Source organism: Cryptomeria japonica, chromosome 6, assembly GCF_030272615.1.
Source record: "Cryptomeria japonica chromosome 6, Sugi_1.0, whole genome shotgun sequence".
NCBI lineage: Eukaryota > Viridiplantae > Streptophyta > Pinopsida > Cupressales > Cupressaceae > Cryptomeria > Cryptomeria japonica.
In genome coordinates, this window is record NC_081410.1 from 473,209,560 (window position 1) to 473,229,850 (window position 20,291).

The 20,291-nt window shown below is 36.5% G+C and overlaps 1 protein-coding gene across 1 annotated transcript in view; it reads right to left on the minus strand.

Moving 5' to 3' along the window:
• The window catches only part of LOC131050997 (galactokinase), a 125,932-nt gene that overhangs the window by 92,776 nt on the left and 12,865 nt on the right, over nucleotides 1-20,291 (minus strand). The window contains exons 2-7 of the mRNA XM_057985320.2: nucleotides 16,968-17,155; nucleotides 14,919-14,965; nucleotides 14,455-14,549; nucleotides 14,137-14,219; nucleotides 8,932-9,000; nucleotides 8,029-8,214 (exon numbers count right to left, since the gene is read on the minus strand). Coding sequence (XP_057841303.1) covers nucleotides 8,029-8,214; nucleotides 8,932-9,000; nucleotides 14,137-14,219; nucleotides 14,455-14,549; nucleotides 14,919-14,965; nucleotides 16,968-17,155 — 668 coding nt within the window. The remainder of the gene's footprint in view (nucleotides 1-8,028; nucleotides 8,215-8,931; nucleotides 9,001-14,136; nucleotides 14,220-14,454; nucleotides 14,550-14,918; nucleotides 14,966-16,967; nucleotides 17,156-20,291) is intronic.

The window sequence follows — 20,291 nt, forward strand, 5'->3', positions numbered from 1 at the left end:
TCCTGCTGTATGGGCATGATCATACACTCTGCTGCCCACTCAGTCTGATCATGGCGTACAAGCCTCTCCATCCGCCTGAGTGTAATCATTCTGAAATTGTTGTCCTTAATCGCTTTCAGCACATGTGTTATCTCATCAATGGTGAAAGACATCTCCATCTCCTGCAAGTCAAATGTAAACTTGCCTAGTTCATGCAACCACTTCATTCCAAGGACCAAATCTGTGTCTCCCATCTGAACCACATAGAAATCAGTCTTGAACTCATAATTGTTTACACGTAATGGGAGTTGTGTAATCATCCTATTACACTTTAAAGTGTAACCATCTGCCACCCTCACACGAATGCCGTCAAACTCCTCTGTTTGGATTCCTCTCTTCTCCACCAACCTGGCATCAATAAAGTTATGTGTGGCTCCGGTATCCAGCAGTGTAATAACTTTCTGACCAGCAAGTACTCCTCTCATTCTAAATGACCCTTCCTGCTGAATACTCGTGAGAAGTGACTCCTTAAGGTGCTCATCACCTTCTGCATCCATTTTGTCAAGTCTCGGAGGTTCCTGTGTGTCATCTTCAGCCTCTAAATTCTCATAACCAGCAGGCTGACCTTCATGATCAGATTCAGAATCTTCATAATATGCCCACATTACTCTATTTGCCCTGCCCTTAGTCCTCAAAGGACAGTCATGGTTGGCATCATATGGACCTTTGCAATAAAAACGGAGTTTCTTTTGCCTTAAATTGTTAAGTGTCTCCCGATCTAAGGGAGGGGCTGTTGGCTTTGGCTTGTAATCATTTCTAAAGTCTGATTTTTCTTTCCTTTTGCTGAAATTCTTATTATCTTTGAAAGATGTTGACCCTTTTGTCCCAAATTTATTTTGAGTGGCTGTCACATCCATACTCCATGCCTTTTTAATGGCGAGTAGAAGTGTTGGGGGATCAAATGCCTTTACCCAGCCTCTCAAAGGCTCCATGAGTCCCTCTATAAACAATACTACTAATCGCTGATTTGTCATGTTATTTACCATGCATGACAGCTTCAAAAACTCTGAAACATACACCTCCAAGTTCCCTGTTTGTTTCAGCTGTGCTAACTCCTGGAAATATGACTCAGGGTCTTTCTTATCAAACCTCTCTACTAACAAATCAGCGAACTCCTGGTAGGTGGTAATCTCATCATGTTGGAGAGTGATAAGTCCATTATGCCACCACTCGTGTAGTACCGTCCAAGTGTAAGGTTGCAAACTTAATTGCATCCCTTTCAATCATGGGTCTCAGTGTGAAGTATGTATCCAGTTTATGGATCCAAGATCTATCTGTAACTGCACCGCTGCCATCATAATAAGGTAGGGTGAGCTTGCTTGTGGCAAACTCAAGATCTCTATGTTGGAAACGAGGCCTCCTCTCTTGCCTATTTCTCTCTACCTCCCGTTTTTGCCTCATGAACTGATCAAAATTCAGATTCTACCTCACATCAGGTGGAAGAAGACTCCACTCATCATGTACCGTCATAACATTATCAACAAAGACAGGCTCTACCTCAGCTCTGGCAACATCCTCAGGTTCTTCTGCCAAGAAATTAGGCCTTGAAGGCCTGTCAACTGTGCGTGTAGCTACCCTGTGAGGTTTAGGAATATTGGCTACACTCCTATTGTCCTCTGGTTCTTGATTGTTTCGGTTTGGAGGATTCATACGCTCCATCATGGTGGTGAGTGCCTGTAAAGCCTGAGCAACCTGCTGCTGCCCAATGGCCATAGTCCTAAAGAATTCTCTTGTCTCCTCATCCTCAGCTCTGTAACCTCCGGTTGGACTGCCTATATGCCTTTCACCCATGGTATCTGACTACCTGTTAAAACTCTGTTCTCCTTCACGAAAAGCTCTACTGCGTGTGTAATACCTGTGTGAACCCGTTTCCTGCGACTTCATGTAATTGCTAAACCCTTAGGATGGCAGGATTTAGCTCTGCTACCACTGTAAGAACCTTAAAAGGTCCTCAACTAAGACAACTGACGTTTAACTGAACCTGTTGCATTTCAAGTGTGTTCTTTGCCAATTTGTAGCAGCAAATATAATTTTGACAAACTTAAGCACAAAAAGCAACTATAGGGAAACGCTAGAAATCAATTCTAATTCAGTAATAAACTGATCAAACCCTTATTACATGTATTCAACCTTTATTTACCCTCAATACATAAACAGACAATAAAAGATAGGAACTGAAAAATACCAAGAATTGTTGAAAACCCTTATTTCTTCCTTGCTGGTCATACACAGTCCATTATGACAGCATGCTATAACTCACTCCAGACTGACCCAAACAGCTTGCATGGTAGCTCAATGGATGACTCTAGGCTAGGCGCACCACCTTATTTTGTTTATTTTTTTGGATCCTTCCAACATGCAAATCGCAGCCCCTTAGGTGATTGGCACTACTCCCTAGGCAGTCGTACAGCCATCAAAAATATCTCCTTTGGGTATCTTTGTTTCCTTGTTTGCTGCAGCAACAAAATACTGATAAATAATGGTGCCTCTTTGACTAATAAGCACAAACTTGGTCCCTGAATGAAACCAACTATAAGAGCAAGATCAACTGATATTTCACAGCCTCTGATGCTGCTGTACAAGAATCCCACGTTTTCCTGTACCAATACCTTTGATCACTGCAGAAGAATCTTCTGTTGAAACCCTTGGCCAAAACTCCTCTCAGAGCTCCAAGCAAAATATCAAAACTTAACATAATGAAAAGAAGACCTAAAATCTTCTTTAATCTTCTCCATTTAGGGTTGGCGCGATTCCCAAGAAAGGTGCGATTTGGCCTTTAATGATGTTTTAACTTTTATTATTTATTTTTGACTATTGAAGTGTCAAAAAATAAATCATCTTCCATTTAATATAAAAACTGGCCCCATCTGATGAGAAATAGACCCTCACTTAAGTTATAACTTAAAGTGACTTTTAAAACATTAAAACATTAAAGTTCGCCATTTAATATTTAATTAAAAATAATTAAATATTAATATCTCTCTAAGTATTCATCAGAAATGCCTGCCGTCTGAACTGGAGACTACCAAACCATAATCTGTCCTTGCCCAACCCACTGGCTATAAATAGCAGGACTGCTAAAAATAGAAAGTATCTCAAACGGAGTCTTGGAGACCTCAAACGAAGACCAGACCTGGCGTGCTTGCTCTGAAGGTGGTGAATCAAACTTTGGAGGACCCTCTACCCAACCTCATCAGCCTACGAGGGTCAGTGATAGGCCAATCTACTCAGCTGATAGATGTCATCAACTAGAAGGGGACATCACAGCAGCGAATGGAGGAAGAAAACTTCCCAACCTTTAATAAGGTAACCGCCCATATGTGTCCAGCAAACCTCAACTACCCAAAGGAATCCTGCCAGGCCCCAGGAAGAGGTGCCACCACAAGATTTTTGTTGTATTTATAATCTTCATTATCAATAGAGATGAGGTTGCTCCACCTCAAAGCCACATAGACCTCAATGAGATCCCCCCAAATCCTAGGCTTAGATGATCAATCAGATAAGGAACTGTGGATCCCATGGAATCTATAAGTGCAGCTAGAATTCTTTTAGTAGTATGTCCCAACCACAAAAGAAGGCAAGCTAAGAACCAAGGCAGGTATGGGTACCAGCAGCACTGAAGGAGAATATGTAGATGGCTCCTTAGGCACTTCTAAACCCCCAACCCTTTTAGAGACATCAGTAATCCAAAAACCACGTGTACCAACTTCAAGTTCTCTTATTCCTACTCCAACTCTCAATCCTAGTGTCTTAGGCTCAAGTTCCTCTTCAATCAACAATTCTTCAATGCCTCGATGATTTCTCTTATATGCTTCCTTCACTTCTACCAAGAAGTCCTCAAACTTTGTTTCACTATGAAAGCTTCTCATCTAGGGGGTTTTAGTCAATTCCAAATTTATTTTTTTCTTCCTCACACCAACCTTGATCAGCAAGATCAACACACCCTTCTTCAAGAAGAGGGAGACACCTAACAACCTTGACCCACTCTTCCACTATATGCTCTTAAGACATTTGTATTTGATTCCCAACTCAACTTACACTACAACTCCGGCATCTACTTCAGTTCCAACTTCCGCTTTCACTAAAGGACTTATGGAGTCAATCGCTTGCTACAACCTCCTCCTTTGTTCTTGTTGTCACCAATCAAAAGGATTGTTTGAATTCAATATCTTCCCTCTGATTACACTTTAAATAATTCCCGCCTTTGTTCAAGCACAATGGAATTAATCTCATCAATCTCTAGTTTAGCTATATAAATAGACATTGACCAATGCTTGTTCTTGAAGGATCAAACCCAACTTCATTATAGGAAACAATATCAATGTTTGCTCTTATCTAGTGAAGCTGTTATTTGCATACAATAATTGAAACTAACAGAGCATACCATATAGAGTAACAACAGATTACACGATAGAAGCTTTATTCAAAAGAGTTTGGGTACATGTAAATCAGGGTAGGTAAGACAAAAATCAAACTACTTTCCTTGACCATAAGAAACATATTGAAAGTGCTTAACAGTTGCCAAAACTTACATATCTGCCAACAACTACTTACAACCAACTCCTAATAACTACCTGCAAGCTAACAAGTGATTAACACATAGTCAGGCACAGAAATACTGCCAAACATATTAAGTTAATTTTGAAATCTACAAAGGGTACAAGGTCAAACCTACAAAATAGGAAAATTTTCTTTTGATGCAAATGCACTAGGCATGGAGGATGCAAAAGCAGAAGTAAATAACATCAAATGATTTAAACACAATTCACTTTCATGCGAAAATGGCAGAGCTCAAGAGTGATGGATATCTAAAGAGAATCATAACAAAGGGGTTAGAAAAAGAATCAGAAGACTTAAATGATGAGGAAGCTAGTTTTGCAGATGACTGATTATTCCCATGTAGTATATACCTTTAGGCTTTTAGCAATTTTCAATTTTGAGTTTTTTTGCATGCCATTTCTTGGCATATCAGTACATATTCTCAACACTAAAATGTATGTTAAATTTCAAGTTGTATTCTTGACCTTCAATTAGAATACGATTTGTCTATTTTCAGAATTCCTTTTCTATACTGTACTTCAAATTTTAAAATTTTATATGATTTCCATTCACAATTTATGTATTTTTTTTAGTATTTTGAATCTTGATATTATGCATACATACATACATGCATGCATAAATACATGTGTGTGTGTTATACATACACATACATACATACATGCATACATGCATACATACACATACATGTATACATGCATGCATGCATGCATACGCGTGTGTGTGTGTGTTATACATGCACATACATATATACATGAGAAACACCCAGCAAACACTGAGAAGGGGGGGGGGGGTGAATCAGTGTTTCAAAAAAATTCACAAATAATTAGAAAGACACCAAAAGATGTGCAGAAAGACAAATAACGCATGAACACAACATTTCTCGTGGAAAACCTTTTTAGGTAAAAAACCACGGCATAAAGACTTCTTGTTAATCTTGAACAAAAGGGCACCAACCCCACAGAAAAGAGCACCAAATTCAACAAACAAAATTCTGAAACAAAACACAGCACCAGCAATTTCAATATAATGTTCAGTAACAACTAGCTCTTCAGACTGATTCCTTATAGCCCCTAGCTCCTTTCCTTCACACAGCTACAAATACCATCATAACTTATACAGGATCCTTAATCTGATATATACGAAAGCAGCACACAGGTCTGGAGCCAAACATCACACAAATTTTAACACACAGCACCGTGCATTTGAAGACCCACACATCAAGATGAATCGCTTAAACCAGAAAAGATCTGCTTATCCAAAAATACGTCCAGCAAAGTCCCCCGTTTAGTCAGATTTCAGACAACAAAAAAATCATCCAGGCTGCGCACAACTCTTTCATTCTGATGTTTAATATCCACCATACTATCATAGCATAACAACTAACATCAAAAGGACAAACCCAGATTTGAATATCTTTTTCAGTATAATCCTGGAAACTTTAAATGCTTATATCCACTCGAAAGCCACTCCCAACATTTCAACGCCAACTCCCTAAAAAATTTATTCGAACCACTACTCCAGATATATTCAAGTCAATGCTTAAAGTTATCGACTTATTGATTATATGAATTCGCCTTTCATCTTTTTAAACTTCAGCCACAAATTCGAAAATATCAACGCACTCTTCACAAAATCAATACTATCATTTTTTGAATTCTCTGTGCTGAACACAACTTCTGCAATAGAATTAATTCAACTTTATTCACCATCGAGCAAGCTAATAAATATTAACACCCTTTCTGGAGAAGCATAAAGACACCACGTCCTTCACCAGTAGTATTCTGCCTTGAAAGGAGATATCGACACCAAAAAAAACTGACGGCACCACAATGTTTTAATAAAGAACACTTCAGCTTCCTATAACGGCACCAACCTTATATTGGAAATTTCGAAGAATTTCAAAGGCTCGACTACATGTAGAAATAATGCCCAGCATTAAAAAAGATTCCCATGATATCAAAGAAGACGTGTTTAGCCAAAAACGGCTCCAGCTAAGCTGTATCGAGCACAGCTCAAAGACAAACCATAATACAATCTACGCACTCAGCATCCACGTTAAAATTTTGGTTTGAATATCCCATAATCTTTTCCACCGATTTACTTCGGTCAAATCAGTATAAATATAAAGACTTTTTATTTTAGGCCTCCAACAAAACACGAAAATAATTATCCACGATAGCCTATGATGAGAAGTAACGCACAAACCCATTCAAATTTAATGGAGGCAAATAATATAGTCTCCCAAAAATAATCAATTCGGCAGAAATAAAAGATTAGCACCCAGCATACAACACACAGAATAATAAGAGTGAAAGGAGGAAGACCACAATTCTTTTTGTTGACTATTCAAAGCTGATTTGGCATTAGTTCTGATGTGGAATAAAAGTCAGATACACAGCTGCTGACACAGGACAAGCAGGCACATAACTTACTTAAGCTGACACACAACCAGCTGAAATAGACAGCCAACCAGCTCAACCAGGCAAGCAAGCAGGTCAAGCAACCAGGCAGGGACCTCAAGCAGCCCCAATATATGTATGTATGTATGTATGTATATATTCCATCTTCAAGTAACTTATACACTATTTTGGAAAAGAACGGTGTCACGCTATCCCCATTCCAGTCCCCGTCCCCCATATGAGTGCCCATACCCATCTCTTGGCAACTACAATTGATATCAAAAAGGTACATTGGTATCAAATTAATGGGAAACAAAGTTCGGACTTGCATAGCAAAGAAGTGATTATTTCATTTTGCTTTTCCATCTATCCATTGTTTACCTAGTTTGGAAACTTCGTACTTGAAGTAGAAGGGGAAAATCTGATAGACAGAAATTTGGGAAAAAAATCTCACACGCGCATGTTTCCAATATGCCATTATCTATAGATAAAAATTAATGGATTTTTGTAAACAAGAGAACATTCACTAGAAAAATTCATCCAGACAGACTTCCTTGTATCATCCTACAGTTTTTCAGTGTACAAAATATATTTCTTAAACGTATAGTTGCACCCCAGAGACAATTACAAGCAAAAGTTTTTCATTCTATGAAAAAAGCACTAGAAATGCATGAGTGCACTGGTTTACATATAGCAAAAGCAGAACTATAACACAATAAGGAACATATCAAAATCCTTTCTTTTTCCCAATGAAAAGTTTATTCTCATAATTACATGAGTGTACTGGTTTACATATAGCAAAAGCATGACTATAGCACAATAAGAAACATATCAAAAACCTTTATTTTTCCCAAAGAAAAGTGTGTTCTCATAATTAAATTGCAATTCCCTATCTCAGACATAATTTCCCATTCCAGAACATAATGGAAAGCTACAGGACCTAAAATAATAGATGGATTCCAGAACATAATGGAAAGCTAAAGGACCTAAAATAATAGTTGGAGGTGATTTGGTTCAAATTTTCACTTACAGCAGCTAGACGGCATTCTACAACTCTATTATTGTAGTTAGTTGCAGCAGTCACCGCTTTCTGTGATTCAGCTAGAGAATTGGCAATGACAAATGTTCCACCATCAGGTAACTGCACATCACTTGCTTTAATTGGATTAAAATCTATCAATTCAGCAAACCCTGGCTTTGCCATCACTGAAATTGCCTGTTGAACATAACAAATATTAAAGATTCCATTGAGTTAGAGTAAGGAATCGCAGCCATTTTAAATGTCAGAGAAAAATACAATCTATATGTATGGAATTGTTTCTGCACCTGCACATTAGTTATAAAAGAAAATTGCTTATTAATAAATATCAGAATTGTCGTGACTAACTTTACTACAGAATTTAAAGCCTCAGTACCACAAGCTTCTAAAGACTAGTACCACTGCTGCAACAGCAACACCCACTAGTTCTGATGTAGGCAAGGCATCTTATGGTGGCCCAACCAAATATGAAAAAACATGAAATTGGAAATTCATAGACCAGGAAACCCAGATTGACAGCACTACTAGTATTAAGGATTTTGAAACATTTTGTTGGTCTCAGAAAGCTATTTTTTGAAAGAGCGTATACATTAAAAGATATGCTTAAAATACAAAGATAAACTAGGCAAGATATTTAAATTTTGCAATTTGAAAACAAATTGGAACAGACTACAGAAATTTGGAAATTAATTAAAATATTATTATAGTGGTGGGTAAAAGTTCGACATGGCAGTATACTTGATATATTCCAGCTTAATGACTGGGAAAACAATCTCAAATCATAAAATGTTCAAACAAAAGTTATGAAAGAATACAATCTTCGGGAAGAAGTTACAGTGAGGAAAATGTGAGGAAGAGAAAATGCAACTGGATCAAAATCACAGAGCATCTCACCTGGTCCATGCCTCCAGATTGAGTTCCAATGTGGCGTTCACATTCACACGTGAACTGTGCAACTTCTTTCTGAATCACATATAAAACAACATAAGCAGAGGAAGAATACAGTAAATGATAGTAAATAAAGATTCTAAGGCAAAGACAAAAGTAACCATACACAACTTTTGGAATTCTCCAGCAAACTAATATTATAATCAGCATTCTATCAAAAAAAAGTTATAAACTAGAACCACTTCTCACTGATTTTCTAATGGTGACTCCCTTTGATAAAAACAAAAAAAAGGACATTGATTCAACAACAAAACATACAACTAAACGAAAAGAAACAATTGCTCCAAATTACTGAATTCTAGAAATGGAAAAAAAATTGCTAATATTAAAAGCAGCAGATAAATTGCTTAAATTGTAGCTAATTCTGGAATAGGAGACACCCAACCATCGAACATATTATGCAGTTTCTGTTGACCCATTTCCATAATTTAGAAATCTTCTTGGTCCATAGGCTGCTTGGTCTAGTGGACATTATTAAAATCTTTCATTTCATCTCATTGCAATGTTACAGAGACCACAGATTTATCTTAACCATACATATCTTTCAAGATTGGATTCAATGACCTATCCATACTTTAAATACTAATCTTTGACACCCAACAAATGAAAATGAGATCATTTGTTTATTGAGAATGTTAGATAAATTTTCTCAGGCTTTCACCTTAGTAACAATACCAGAACCATAAATAAATCCAGTTAAACTCAAATGAAAATTCAATCCGCATGATGTGATGAAGACAAGACTTGACATGATAATTTCTAAAGAACTGAAAAAGGAAATATGCTTACTTTTAATTGCTAAATTGCATACCTTCAGGCTTCAACTATGATGTAAGCAAAACGAAGTCACTTATTACTTTAGTACAATTTAAAATCCTTGAGAATTCAACTAGCTCTATTAATAAATAGAGTAACAATTTAGAAGGTCAAACCTCATATTGTCATATGCCCATCTAATCCTTCATAATTTCCAAATCTCTGATTCAAATGTGTAAAAGTGAAATGTTCCTACTGTTGTAACTTGTAGTGTCCCATCTAATCCTTTGTAATTTCCAAATCTCCGATTCAAATGTGTAAAAGTGAAATGTTCCTATTGTTGTACTGTTGACTTTGGCAACTATGACCATTTGTTCTTGCTAGAGAGGACCTAAGATGCATTTATTGTCACTTTCTTCAAATATCACACAACAGAGCAACAATAGAGAAAGTCTACGGGAAGGCTCTAATTTTTTCTTTTCCTTTTCTTTTAAATCAGATTATAACACTTTAAATTACAACCACATTTGGAATTTGAACACATCTTGTAAATGAAAGGAACTCATGGTCCCAATAACCCACTATAGGGGACTCAATAGCACCCTGTCATAAACAATAGTCTCCATAAATAAAAAGGCTACATGCAGGAGTCATGCTAACATTCCAAAATATCATTAATTGAGATAATATATGCACCAACTGGCATATTGAATTCCAAGCTATGGTCAGTCCTAATCAGCTTTCCTTGTACCTTTAGGGCTTCCTTGCTTCTTAACTTTAAGGTGTAGCGTTCTGCATCTACCTCATATTGCTTCTAGTCCTCATAGTATCATTCTTTGTGCAAGGCTCTCAATACTTAATCTTGCACGACTTGGTGTCATGCTTTATGGATAGCACCACTGCCGTATGAAACTAGGCATCACTATAAAGAGTTTCTTCACTTATTCAATTGGGTTAAAATGTCACATCCCTTTCCAAGCATAGGTCTTTGGGAGACCCTTAGCCTATTGTTTTATGTTTCGTAGGCTATTAGGATAATGCAAGGGAAATAATTTAATAATTTAACTTTAAGTTGTCATAAAAAGTAACTTTATGTTATATACATAAAAAGCGACTTAGTTTTTATTATTAAAAGGTTATAGAGTTACTAGGATTGGAGTCCAAAAGTAATATTAATTAAAAGGCCTTTCTAGACACCTTTCAAAAATAAAGTTTTGCGGGAAAAGGAGAAAATAAAATACTATTATATCCCCTCAAGAGCCTATATCAGGAAGAGTTGAACATTGAAGAGCATTACCCATTTATGAAATCAAAGACCATTCCTTGAGATCGAACATATGTTCACTTTCTACCTAAGGATGAAAACCATTTTGACAAATGGATTCAAGAATGAAAACCCTCCTATTCATGTGATTAATTCCATTCAAGGATTGCCAATGTGCTAAACAGCTGTAGAGTATTTCTAGTTTCTAGTAGTGAGGTGTGGTTTGAATATTTTATGTTTGTTATCAGACTTTGGGAATTACAGGATATTATATTTATATGATTTTATGGTTCAAATATTTTGATTATGACTAGCCATACCATACTAATCACAACCAAACCAGTTTTCTTTTTATGTTGATTGCTACTCGTGGAAAGCTAGCCACAGCTTTTGATTGATGAAGGGCAACCTTTGGAGGTATCTACTCTTAGTAAGTATTGAAGCACATTGTGTTGGAGCAGCTTTGTTATTCCAGGCATTTTTAGCCCAATCGCAGCCTATTGAGTAGTCTTCCTTTGATTTAAAGTTGCCTACTTGGGCATTGCAGCATATTCTTGCCTCCAATTTATTATTGTTTAAAATACTATTTATCCAGCCAAACTAAAGATTGGTTTTCATTAGCTACTGCTACAACAATCTTTTGAGTAATTATTTGGTTTTTAGTTTCATGTATTGGCTAATAATAAGGTTTTATTTACCACCTAACTCCAGTATATGCATAATTCCAACATTCTAATCTCCGAATAGATGGTATTAATTTGTGTTTCACCGCCAGATTTAATATAGAGCTTGTGCTTCATTCTAGAAGGCTTGCCACTAGAGCCAGTATTGTGACAAATCCAGATTTGTGTTATGTTGATCCATGTGGCTCGCCACCAGATTTCATAATAAACTTTATTATGTTCTGGAAGGCTTGACACCAGAACTAGTTTGAAATATTTTCATTTATAGCTTGTATATAATCTGGAAGGCTTGCCACCAAAATAAGTATATCCTTACTTGCAGATTTTATATTAGTTTGCAATATTGATTAGTGCAGATTCCCATCAACAAGCATGATATTCTAATACTATTCTAACCCTTTTACCATATGCTCTCACCTTGCCCGCATCAGAATCTTGGTGATCAGAAAGCGTTAAGGTTTCATGGATTGTTTATTGTGAAATTGCAAAAAGTCAGAAAATTTTCAGTTTGGGAAATTACATAAAAGGTGGAAACCAAACTTGCAATGGCTGATTGAAGCCTTGGTTATTGGATGCAAGACCCACCAATAGCAATTGAAGCTATACAAAAGTTCATCTCAGTAGTTTCGGTTGCACCTCTACACCCCTGTGAGCATCACCTAATGTACTAAGTGCCCAATGCTTGATGGGATGGGTGACCTCCCATGAAGCCTTGGTTATTGGATGCAAGACCCACCAATGGCAATTGAAGCTTATACAAAAGTTAATCTCAGTAGTTTCAGTTGCAACTCTACACCCCTGTGAGCATCACGTTATGTACTAAGCGCCAAGTGTACCACTCAAGCTCATGAGAGATAAGCCATTGAGGGAATGACAAGCATTACAACTCTAAGAAGTCAAATCCCGTGGAATCAACTTTGCTCCTATCTAAGGGCAAAGGAAGAGCTTTTCGCTCTCAAAGGGAGGCAAAGAAAGTAGATTTCGCTCCTAGAGAGGAGCAAAGGAAATTTTTTGGTACTTAGTCAAATTTTTGCTCTCCATTCATCAACTCATCTCTTCATATGCAAGCTTCGTCTAATTTCTCCCACCAAATGACTTGAAGGTGATTTCACAAATACCAAACAGCACAGTTATTTAAAAAGTGGTCAATGAATTAGATAACCCAAACAGCATGAAATTGTATAAAGTACCATAACAGCTACCAAACTCTAGAATAATGGTGGTTTGTAACATATCCCTCCAACAATCTTGATGAAGTTATATGCAAAAAATCCACCCAAGAAGGTATACAACTCACGTCCCATCATCTCTAAAATAGTACACATGAAAGGGGTTAAAAATTGATCTTCCTAAGTAACTACAATAAAAATTATTAAATCTCAACAAATCGATAACTTATTTGAATCCTTGATTGTTATTACCCGTAGAGAGACCTAATCACAAGCACACCTTAATTATAATGCTTACATCAGGCATTCTCTCAACCTCACCATAAATCCAGCTACATATCGAATATTCTTTTGCTAAGGTCATCTTTTCACTAGGATTAGGGCATAATTCTATTTTACAAACATCTACTTCTAAAGTCATCTTTTCACTAAGATTAGAAAGTAATTCAATTTTATCAGCATCCAGCTCCAAAGGTAACTCCTCTCAAATCCCTGCACATCTAGGCAAAGGTTTCTTTACAGTTGCAAGAACAAAAAATATTAATCACATTTATCGTTTGGAAAAATAACTCTGCATCCCTATCTGTGCCCATTATAATCATTCAGAAGTAGATGTGTGCTGTAAAGTCTAAATTGCAATGGCTTTAGATGCATTTTAGTGATGATATTTTGGTGATTTAATAGATTGATTAACTTTACTGTTATCTTTGTTGTTTCTGGATTTGATTGTGTGCCAATTTTTATCATAAGGCACACAATCAAATCCAGAAATAACGAAGATAATTATCTGGATAGTGGAAATTGCTAGCATTGAACTTTACCGTTGATTAATTCTCTCTTAGGCTTCAAGCTTTACAGAAATAAGAAACACTTATGAAACTATAAATTTCTTGCCTTATACCAAACTTCAGCCTTTTATCACCCATTCTAACAAACACATTAGTTTGGTGACCATACCAAAAAAAGGCATTTTTTACTCATTCTAACAAACACACTAGTCTGGTGACCAGATATAATGAAAAGTTGCTATTTTTTGGCTACACCCTAATATGGCTATAGCTATCCAAATACAGCCCAGATATGACATTGTCATCTCCAAACTGTTTCTGGTTACATCATAAAAAATTAGACTTATCAATTAAAATTATGTGCTTATGAAATATAAGCATTCAGATATGCAGATACAATCACTTCAGGGATAACTTAGCCTAAAACTAAAGCTAGAAAACATAAACAATAAAACTAATACACAATAAAAATAGGTATAGTACAGACTTACCTTAGGAAAGTTTATGTTGAAAGCTGCCATAATTGCGATTGTAGAGGAACAGACAAATGCTGCTGAACTAGATAAGCCAGACCCTGCATTGAAAATATAACTAATTGCTATTTTTAGAATTTTGAATGAAATATGCTATACTGAAAAAAGTATATAGCTATTGGAATACCTCTTCTCTGCAATAGATCAGAAGTAAATAAGATTTTTAAAGTATTATTTCCTGAGTATTATAATTTCATAAATGTATTGTGCCTAAGATTTAGGAATAGGCGGAGGCATCTGATAAAAAGATTTAGGAATAGGAGCATGCAAACAGACCTGTTGGAACTGTACCATCAACAAGAATGTCTAGCCCAACAGGTGCTCCAACATCCATTCCCTTTGACCTGATATACTCATGAAATCCTTTGTACCTGTGTATGAGTTACGTGGAAATGAAGCACATGTATCAGATGACCAAATATCAATCATAATAAATTGTGCTGGTACAGAACCCTAACAATTAGAATAGACAGGTGCTATATATAGTTTGTAAACACAACTCATTGTAACTTAAAGCCTTAAATAAAATTCACGTATCGATTATGACCAAACACAGAAGAAACAATTTATTGCCACATTTGCTACCTTTTTCAGATAGCACCTCCTCACATTATCAGAGTTCATTAATGCTTCTCCCAGAACCATAAAATATCTAGAAAAATCTTGTATAGAGAACTAGTCGATTGCCAGGAACTCTCTATGACAAAGTACATAACAAATTCTTAAGATTGAGCTCTTACCCACAGAGAAAATAGTTTGCCCACTTGTGATTCTTCAAATCAATATCCTGTATGCATACAAACATAACTTGTTTAAGACAAGCAAGTGGTACATTTATTACTGATAATAATTAGCACTACTGCAGCATAGTTCACATGTTGCTAGAACACTTGACTCTATTGATCCACACCCCGTCACAGGCAGTAAAAATAGTCAAAATCCAAAGATTTATTAATAGTGAAAAAAAATTATCTCACCACCAGAGAAAATGGTAACTTTACTAGTAAATTTTCTTTTCAATTTTTAGTTATCCCCTTTCTCCGAACATTCTAGGCAGTGCCCCTAAGTGCATAGATGATGACCAAAGCTGTTCAATAATACAGTCTAGACTTGCAGAAGGCTGTAAATCAGGTGACTCGTTTCATTTCCACGACTGGAAATATGCCAAAGACAACTGCAACTTCTTTGCCCATAATTACTGGTCCATAAAATGGAGAAACAAACTCTGTTAGCAATGTGCAGGCTACGGGACAACATTCCTGAGAGCATGAGACAAAAGTGGAAATTGAAATGGAAGATGAAGAAGATGCCATTGCTGAAGCTTTTAAGGCAAAATTAGAGGCTGCATGGCAGGACCACAGAGCTACTAAAGAGGTGAAAACTCTTCTCCTTTACTGTGTTGGTTGAAGATCAACTGAATGGTACAGCTTCTGGGACATCTATGAAACATTTCAGATAAAGAAAAGGCCTTTCAAGTCCTCACATTTGCTGAAATTTAGTCAACAAATTGAAATAAGAATTGTGGAGGTAGTCTGCTGAAGGAATTCAAATAACAAAAAACATTGTGGTGTTTCATGGTAACTTGGTGAGATTTCAGCAGCTTTGACAGAAAAGCAAAAGATAACCCAAGAAAACTGTGGAGATGGCAACACTTTTCTACACTGCTAAGGAGGTGTTAGCCTGTTATGAAGAATATTTGCCATGCATGGCCCCAGGCTGATTGACCTCAAACTAAAGTTCATTCAATTGACTGGATATGGTGGCTTGTTACTATTGCAATGAATATGTAATGCACTCGTGTGGCTGCAATTACAACCAATTTTCTGTTTTTGTTTATGATGGTATATCATGCTAGGGTATTACCAATCTGACATGGGTTGTCAATAGTCTTAAGAATCCTGCTTGGCCAAACTCTGTTTATCTGTGATACAGAGCAGTTTGAGGTTTTCTACTTGGGCTTTAACATTGCTATGTAAACTCTGATACTGTTAAAAACCAGGTTCATGAATCATATCAGACTGATATTGGTGGATGATAAATTGTAGTAACTGGTGGATTATACCAGCACTGATTATGAAATATTGGGGTTTCATTCTGAGAATATATAATGTGAATACCGTCATGGAAGGAAAAAAAATATTTACACTTGTAGATAACCGCTACCATTAACCAAAATTTTCTCAACAGACATGAGCAAGGACAAGGTAATAAAACTGATCTTGGTGCTCAGATAAATGATATGAGAGACCTAAAGATATGACAGCAAACCCAACCTTCCTGGTAGCAATCAAATACCTAATTGCACAAGAATTTTAAATAATCCAAACAGTTCAAGAGGTTTTGGTGTTACGGTAAGTAGATTTAGAACTCCGTAAGAATGCGCAAAATGTTCAAATCCCAATCCCTCTAACTTCAATTAAATGGACCATAACTTTGATGTATATGTAGAGAATTTTGCAACATAATGATATGAAGCACATTTAAGTATGACCTAAGTTTACAAATGTGACAGTTGCAGGGTACATTCAAGTTTTCAAGTGTGAACTCAGTTTTAAATCTTAAGCATGTGTCCAACCTCACCCAATATTTACCAGAAATAAACACACTACAGAAAATTACAAGGTAACAAAGATTGCCAGTAGCTTTCTATAAGCCTATAACTACTTACTTAATGCATATGGAAATAATTTTCAAACAGAATAATCCATATAAAAATAATTTTAAGAAAATATCTGAAAGCAGATAGAAATAGTAAAACCTTAGAGATAATTACAGTCTCCTTAACTGACCTGATCAGGATCTGCAGAATAAGTGCAAAGCTCATATTTTTCTGATTGCACATTTGCAATCTGCAAAATCTTTCTTTCTTCATTAGAGTTGCGCTTGTGAATCGCCACAATAGTATCTTGGCGTATGGCCATGGGCAACACAGAGTAACCTTCATAATCTATGTGCTCACCTATCAAATTCACTCTCCCTGTATCCCAAGTTCACATTAAATGTCAGAAAAATAATTATAAGTTCAAATATAGGCTGGATCTGAATTATAACAATAGAAAAAATATTTGAACTTGTAACCAAAGCAAGTTCAATAGGCATGAGCTCAACGAGGTACCCCAATGAGACTTTCATTGTGGAACTCTGATTTTAAATCCCCAAAAGCCATGTCAGTGCACTAAACTGAGTAAATTTGGATTCATGGCACAGCAAGCATAAATGAATGAGGTCAAGATACAAGTCCTGGATGGATTTGACAGAATAGATACCATTCTGTCATGGCATCTACGCCAAGGTATACCAATGAGAAATTCACAAAGCTAGAGATCAACACAAATTATAACCAGTCTCAGAATAATTACAGAGCTTCCGCACAGATAGGAAGGAATGTGTCATTTGAGGGGTTTAATGATATGAAGGTGCAAGTATATTTATTGAGAAGTTCTTGAATCACTAAGCATTGCCTTGAAGATATTATCTTGAGTTCTAGTTAGGTAAAGAATCTGGTACTTTCAAAATTTTACACAGAATTCAACATGTGTTTGTAACACAAACCCGATAAACTGGGATCGGTGTAAACTGGAACCAGTTGAAGGCTAATGTTTCAAATAGAGTGCTTCTGGATTTAGATAAGTATTAGCTTTGCATCAACATTTTGGATCACACTCCATGATCCATCATCACAATTGATGGATCACTGCATGTGATCCAAAATGTTGATACCTAATGATGGATCATAGAGTGTGATCTGAAACGTTGATGCCCGATGATGGATCACAGTGTGATCCAAAATGTTGATGCCCTATAATAGATCACGGAGCATGATCCAAAACCTAGATACAAAGAACTGATACACAACTTTTTTCTATCCTAATGATGTGTCACAAAGTGTAATCCTTAACATTGATGCAACAACTAATGACAGCTAAATCCAAAAGCACTCTATTCACTATCATGGACTGTAGAAATACTATGTATCTGGCTAATGGTTTGCTGTTATTCATGGGTAACTGTTCTGCGTCTTTTAGAGAGCGCACTTATTGGATCCAGAAGAAATATAATCCCCTTTTATAATAAGAGTCTTAGCCTTAATAAATATATGTATAGAGAGAGATTCAAGGGTAACCTGGTTTGCAAGTCATAGAGATGTGGACCCAGCTTAACACACAAAACCCTAAGGGGAGAAATAAATTTGTAGACAAACAAATTTATAAAAACAATCATAACAGAATTACAGAGTTGCAAGAATGACTTGTAAATACAAAGGTGGATCAAACTCGCCCCAAACAACACTAAATGTCAGCATAACCTTATCAAATATTTGCAAAGAAAATACAAAAATGAAACTAAAATTAAAAGGATCAAGAATAACCCAATTTGAACCAAGCTTACCCCACAGAGTCTTCAAGAGGGGCATAATCTCATGAAAGATTTACAAAAAAAATTAAAAATTTAGAGAAAAAAATTGCATAGCATGATTTAACAGATTGAAACAAATTATAAACATTCTCATAGAATAACTAAAGAATTCAGACATAACCCAGGTTTACAAGTTATAAGAAGATGTGTCCAAGAATTACAAATTGAAATTAAAATTGAAGCAATTTATATAGCATGATTTAACAGATTAAAAAAATTAAAACATTCTCATAGGAAAATTACAGAGCTTCAAGATTAAACCAGGTTTACAAACAAACCAATCTCATCCCAGATAACATTAATGACCACCATTACCTCACAAAAAAATTGAAAATTGAAAATTAACCTTTTTTAAAACAAAAATTATTCTCATATCTGTTGTGACGTATTCACACATCGCCCCATTGCGAATGGGGACCCCTGCTTTTTGCTTTCTAGGATTAGTCCTGTGAGATTCTACGAGAAGCGAGAAGCGAGCCAAGATCTGATGTCGGTTGTAGATCACATGCAACTCCTCACACAACGGATGATCGAAGATCAAAATAGCTGAATGAAGATAATTTCAATATGAGAGAGAAATAGAGACAAAGAGGAGAATTTGGAGAAGACTCTCACCGAGCTATCACTCCACTAACTTGACTAGTGAAAGTGAGAGTATAGTGCTTATTATATAGAAAAATATAAGCATATACATCCAAGGGGTGAATTAACTTCTATTCCCCATAAAAAGTGGGAGGTTGTACCTTCTTGGTAAATGCCAAAACATGTGGCATAACGTCCCTACATGAAGACAAAAAAGGAGTTGAGAAAGTTGGCACATAAGGCCAAAAGAGGGTGTGAAACCCAACTACCCCATAACCCACTTAGGAAATGACAAAATAGTGGTTATGAGAGGTGGCACAACAAGCCAAAAGAGGGTGTGTAACTCAACTACCCATGTGAGGTGGAAAGTTACACATGTAGCTGAAGTATTTCGCCACGAGTCCTCATATAAACCACTCCTATTAACCTAAGCAAGCTTAAATAATATATGTGTAGGAAAAATAAATACCCCCTAACATAAGGAAAATAAAAAACCTACACTAACACCCCCCCTTAAGCATAGCTTGGGTGGGTGAAAATATGGGTCCCGGCAAATGCAACCATGTTAGGTACCCATGTACATAGATAGCCCCCCCAAAAGAAGAAGCCCCCCATAAGAGGAATAGCCCCCCCTAAATAAGGAGAGAAAGAAAGAAGGACTAAGAAGTCCCTCCTGAAGTAGACACCTGTCGTATCCCAAGCAGAGATCGCAAATGAAGGAACTTGCTTTCGGTGAAGGGTTTGGTGAAGATGTCCGCAGTTTGCTCCGTTGTAGAACAATACTTAAGATCAATGATGCCTTCCTGAATGAGCTCCCGCATATAGTGCATATGTATCTCAATGTGTTTTGTCCTCTGGTGATGCACTAGATTTCTTGAGATCGGTATAGCACTTTGATTATCACAAAAGATGATAGTAGGCTTCCTAACTGGAATACCAAACTCAGTGAGAATATTCTGAAGCCAAATAGCCTCAGTGGTGGCATTAACTGCCCCTCGATACTCAGCCTCTGTTGATGAAAGAGCAAATGCAAACTGCTTCCTACTCGGCCAACAAACTGGACCAGAACCAAGTGAGAAGCAATACCCTGAAGTGGATTTGCGATCTTGAGAATC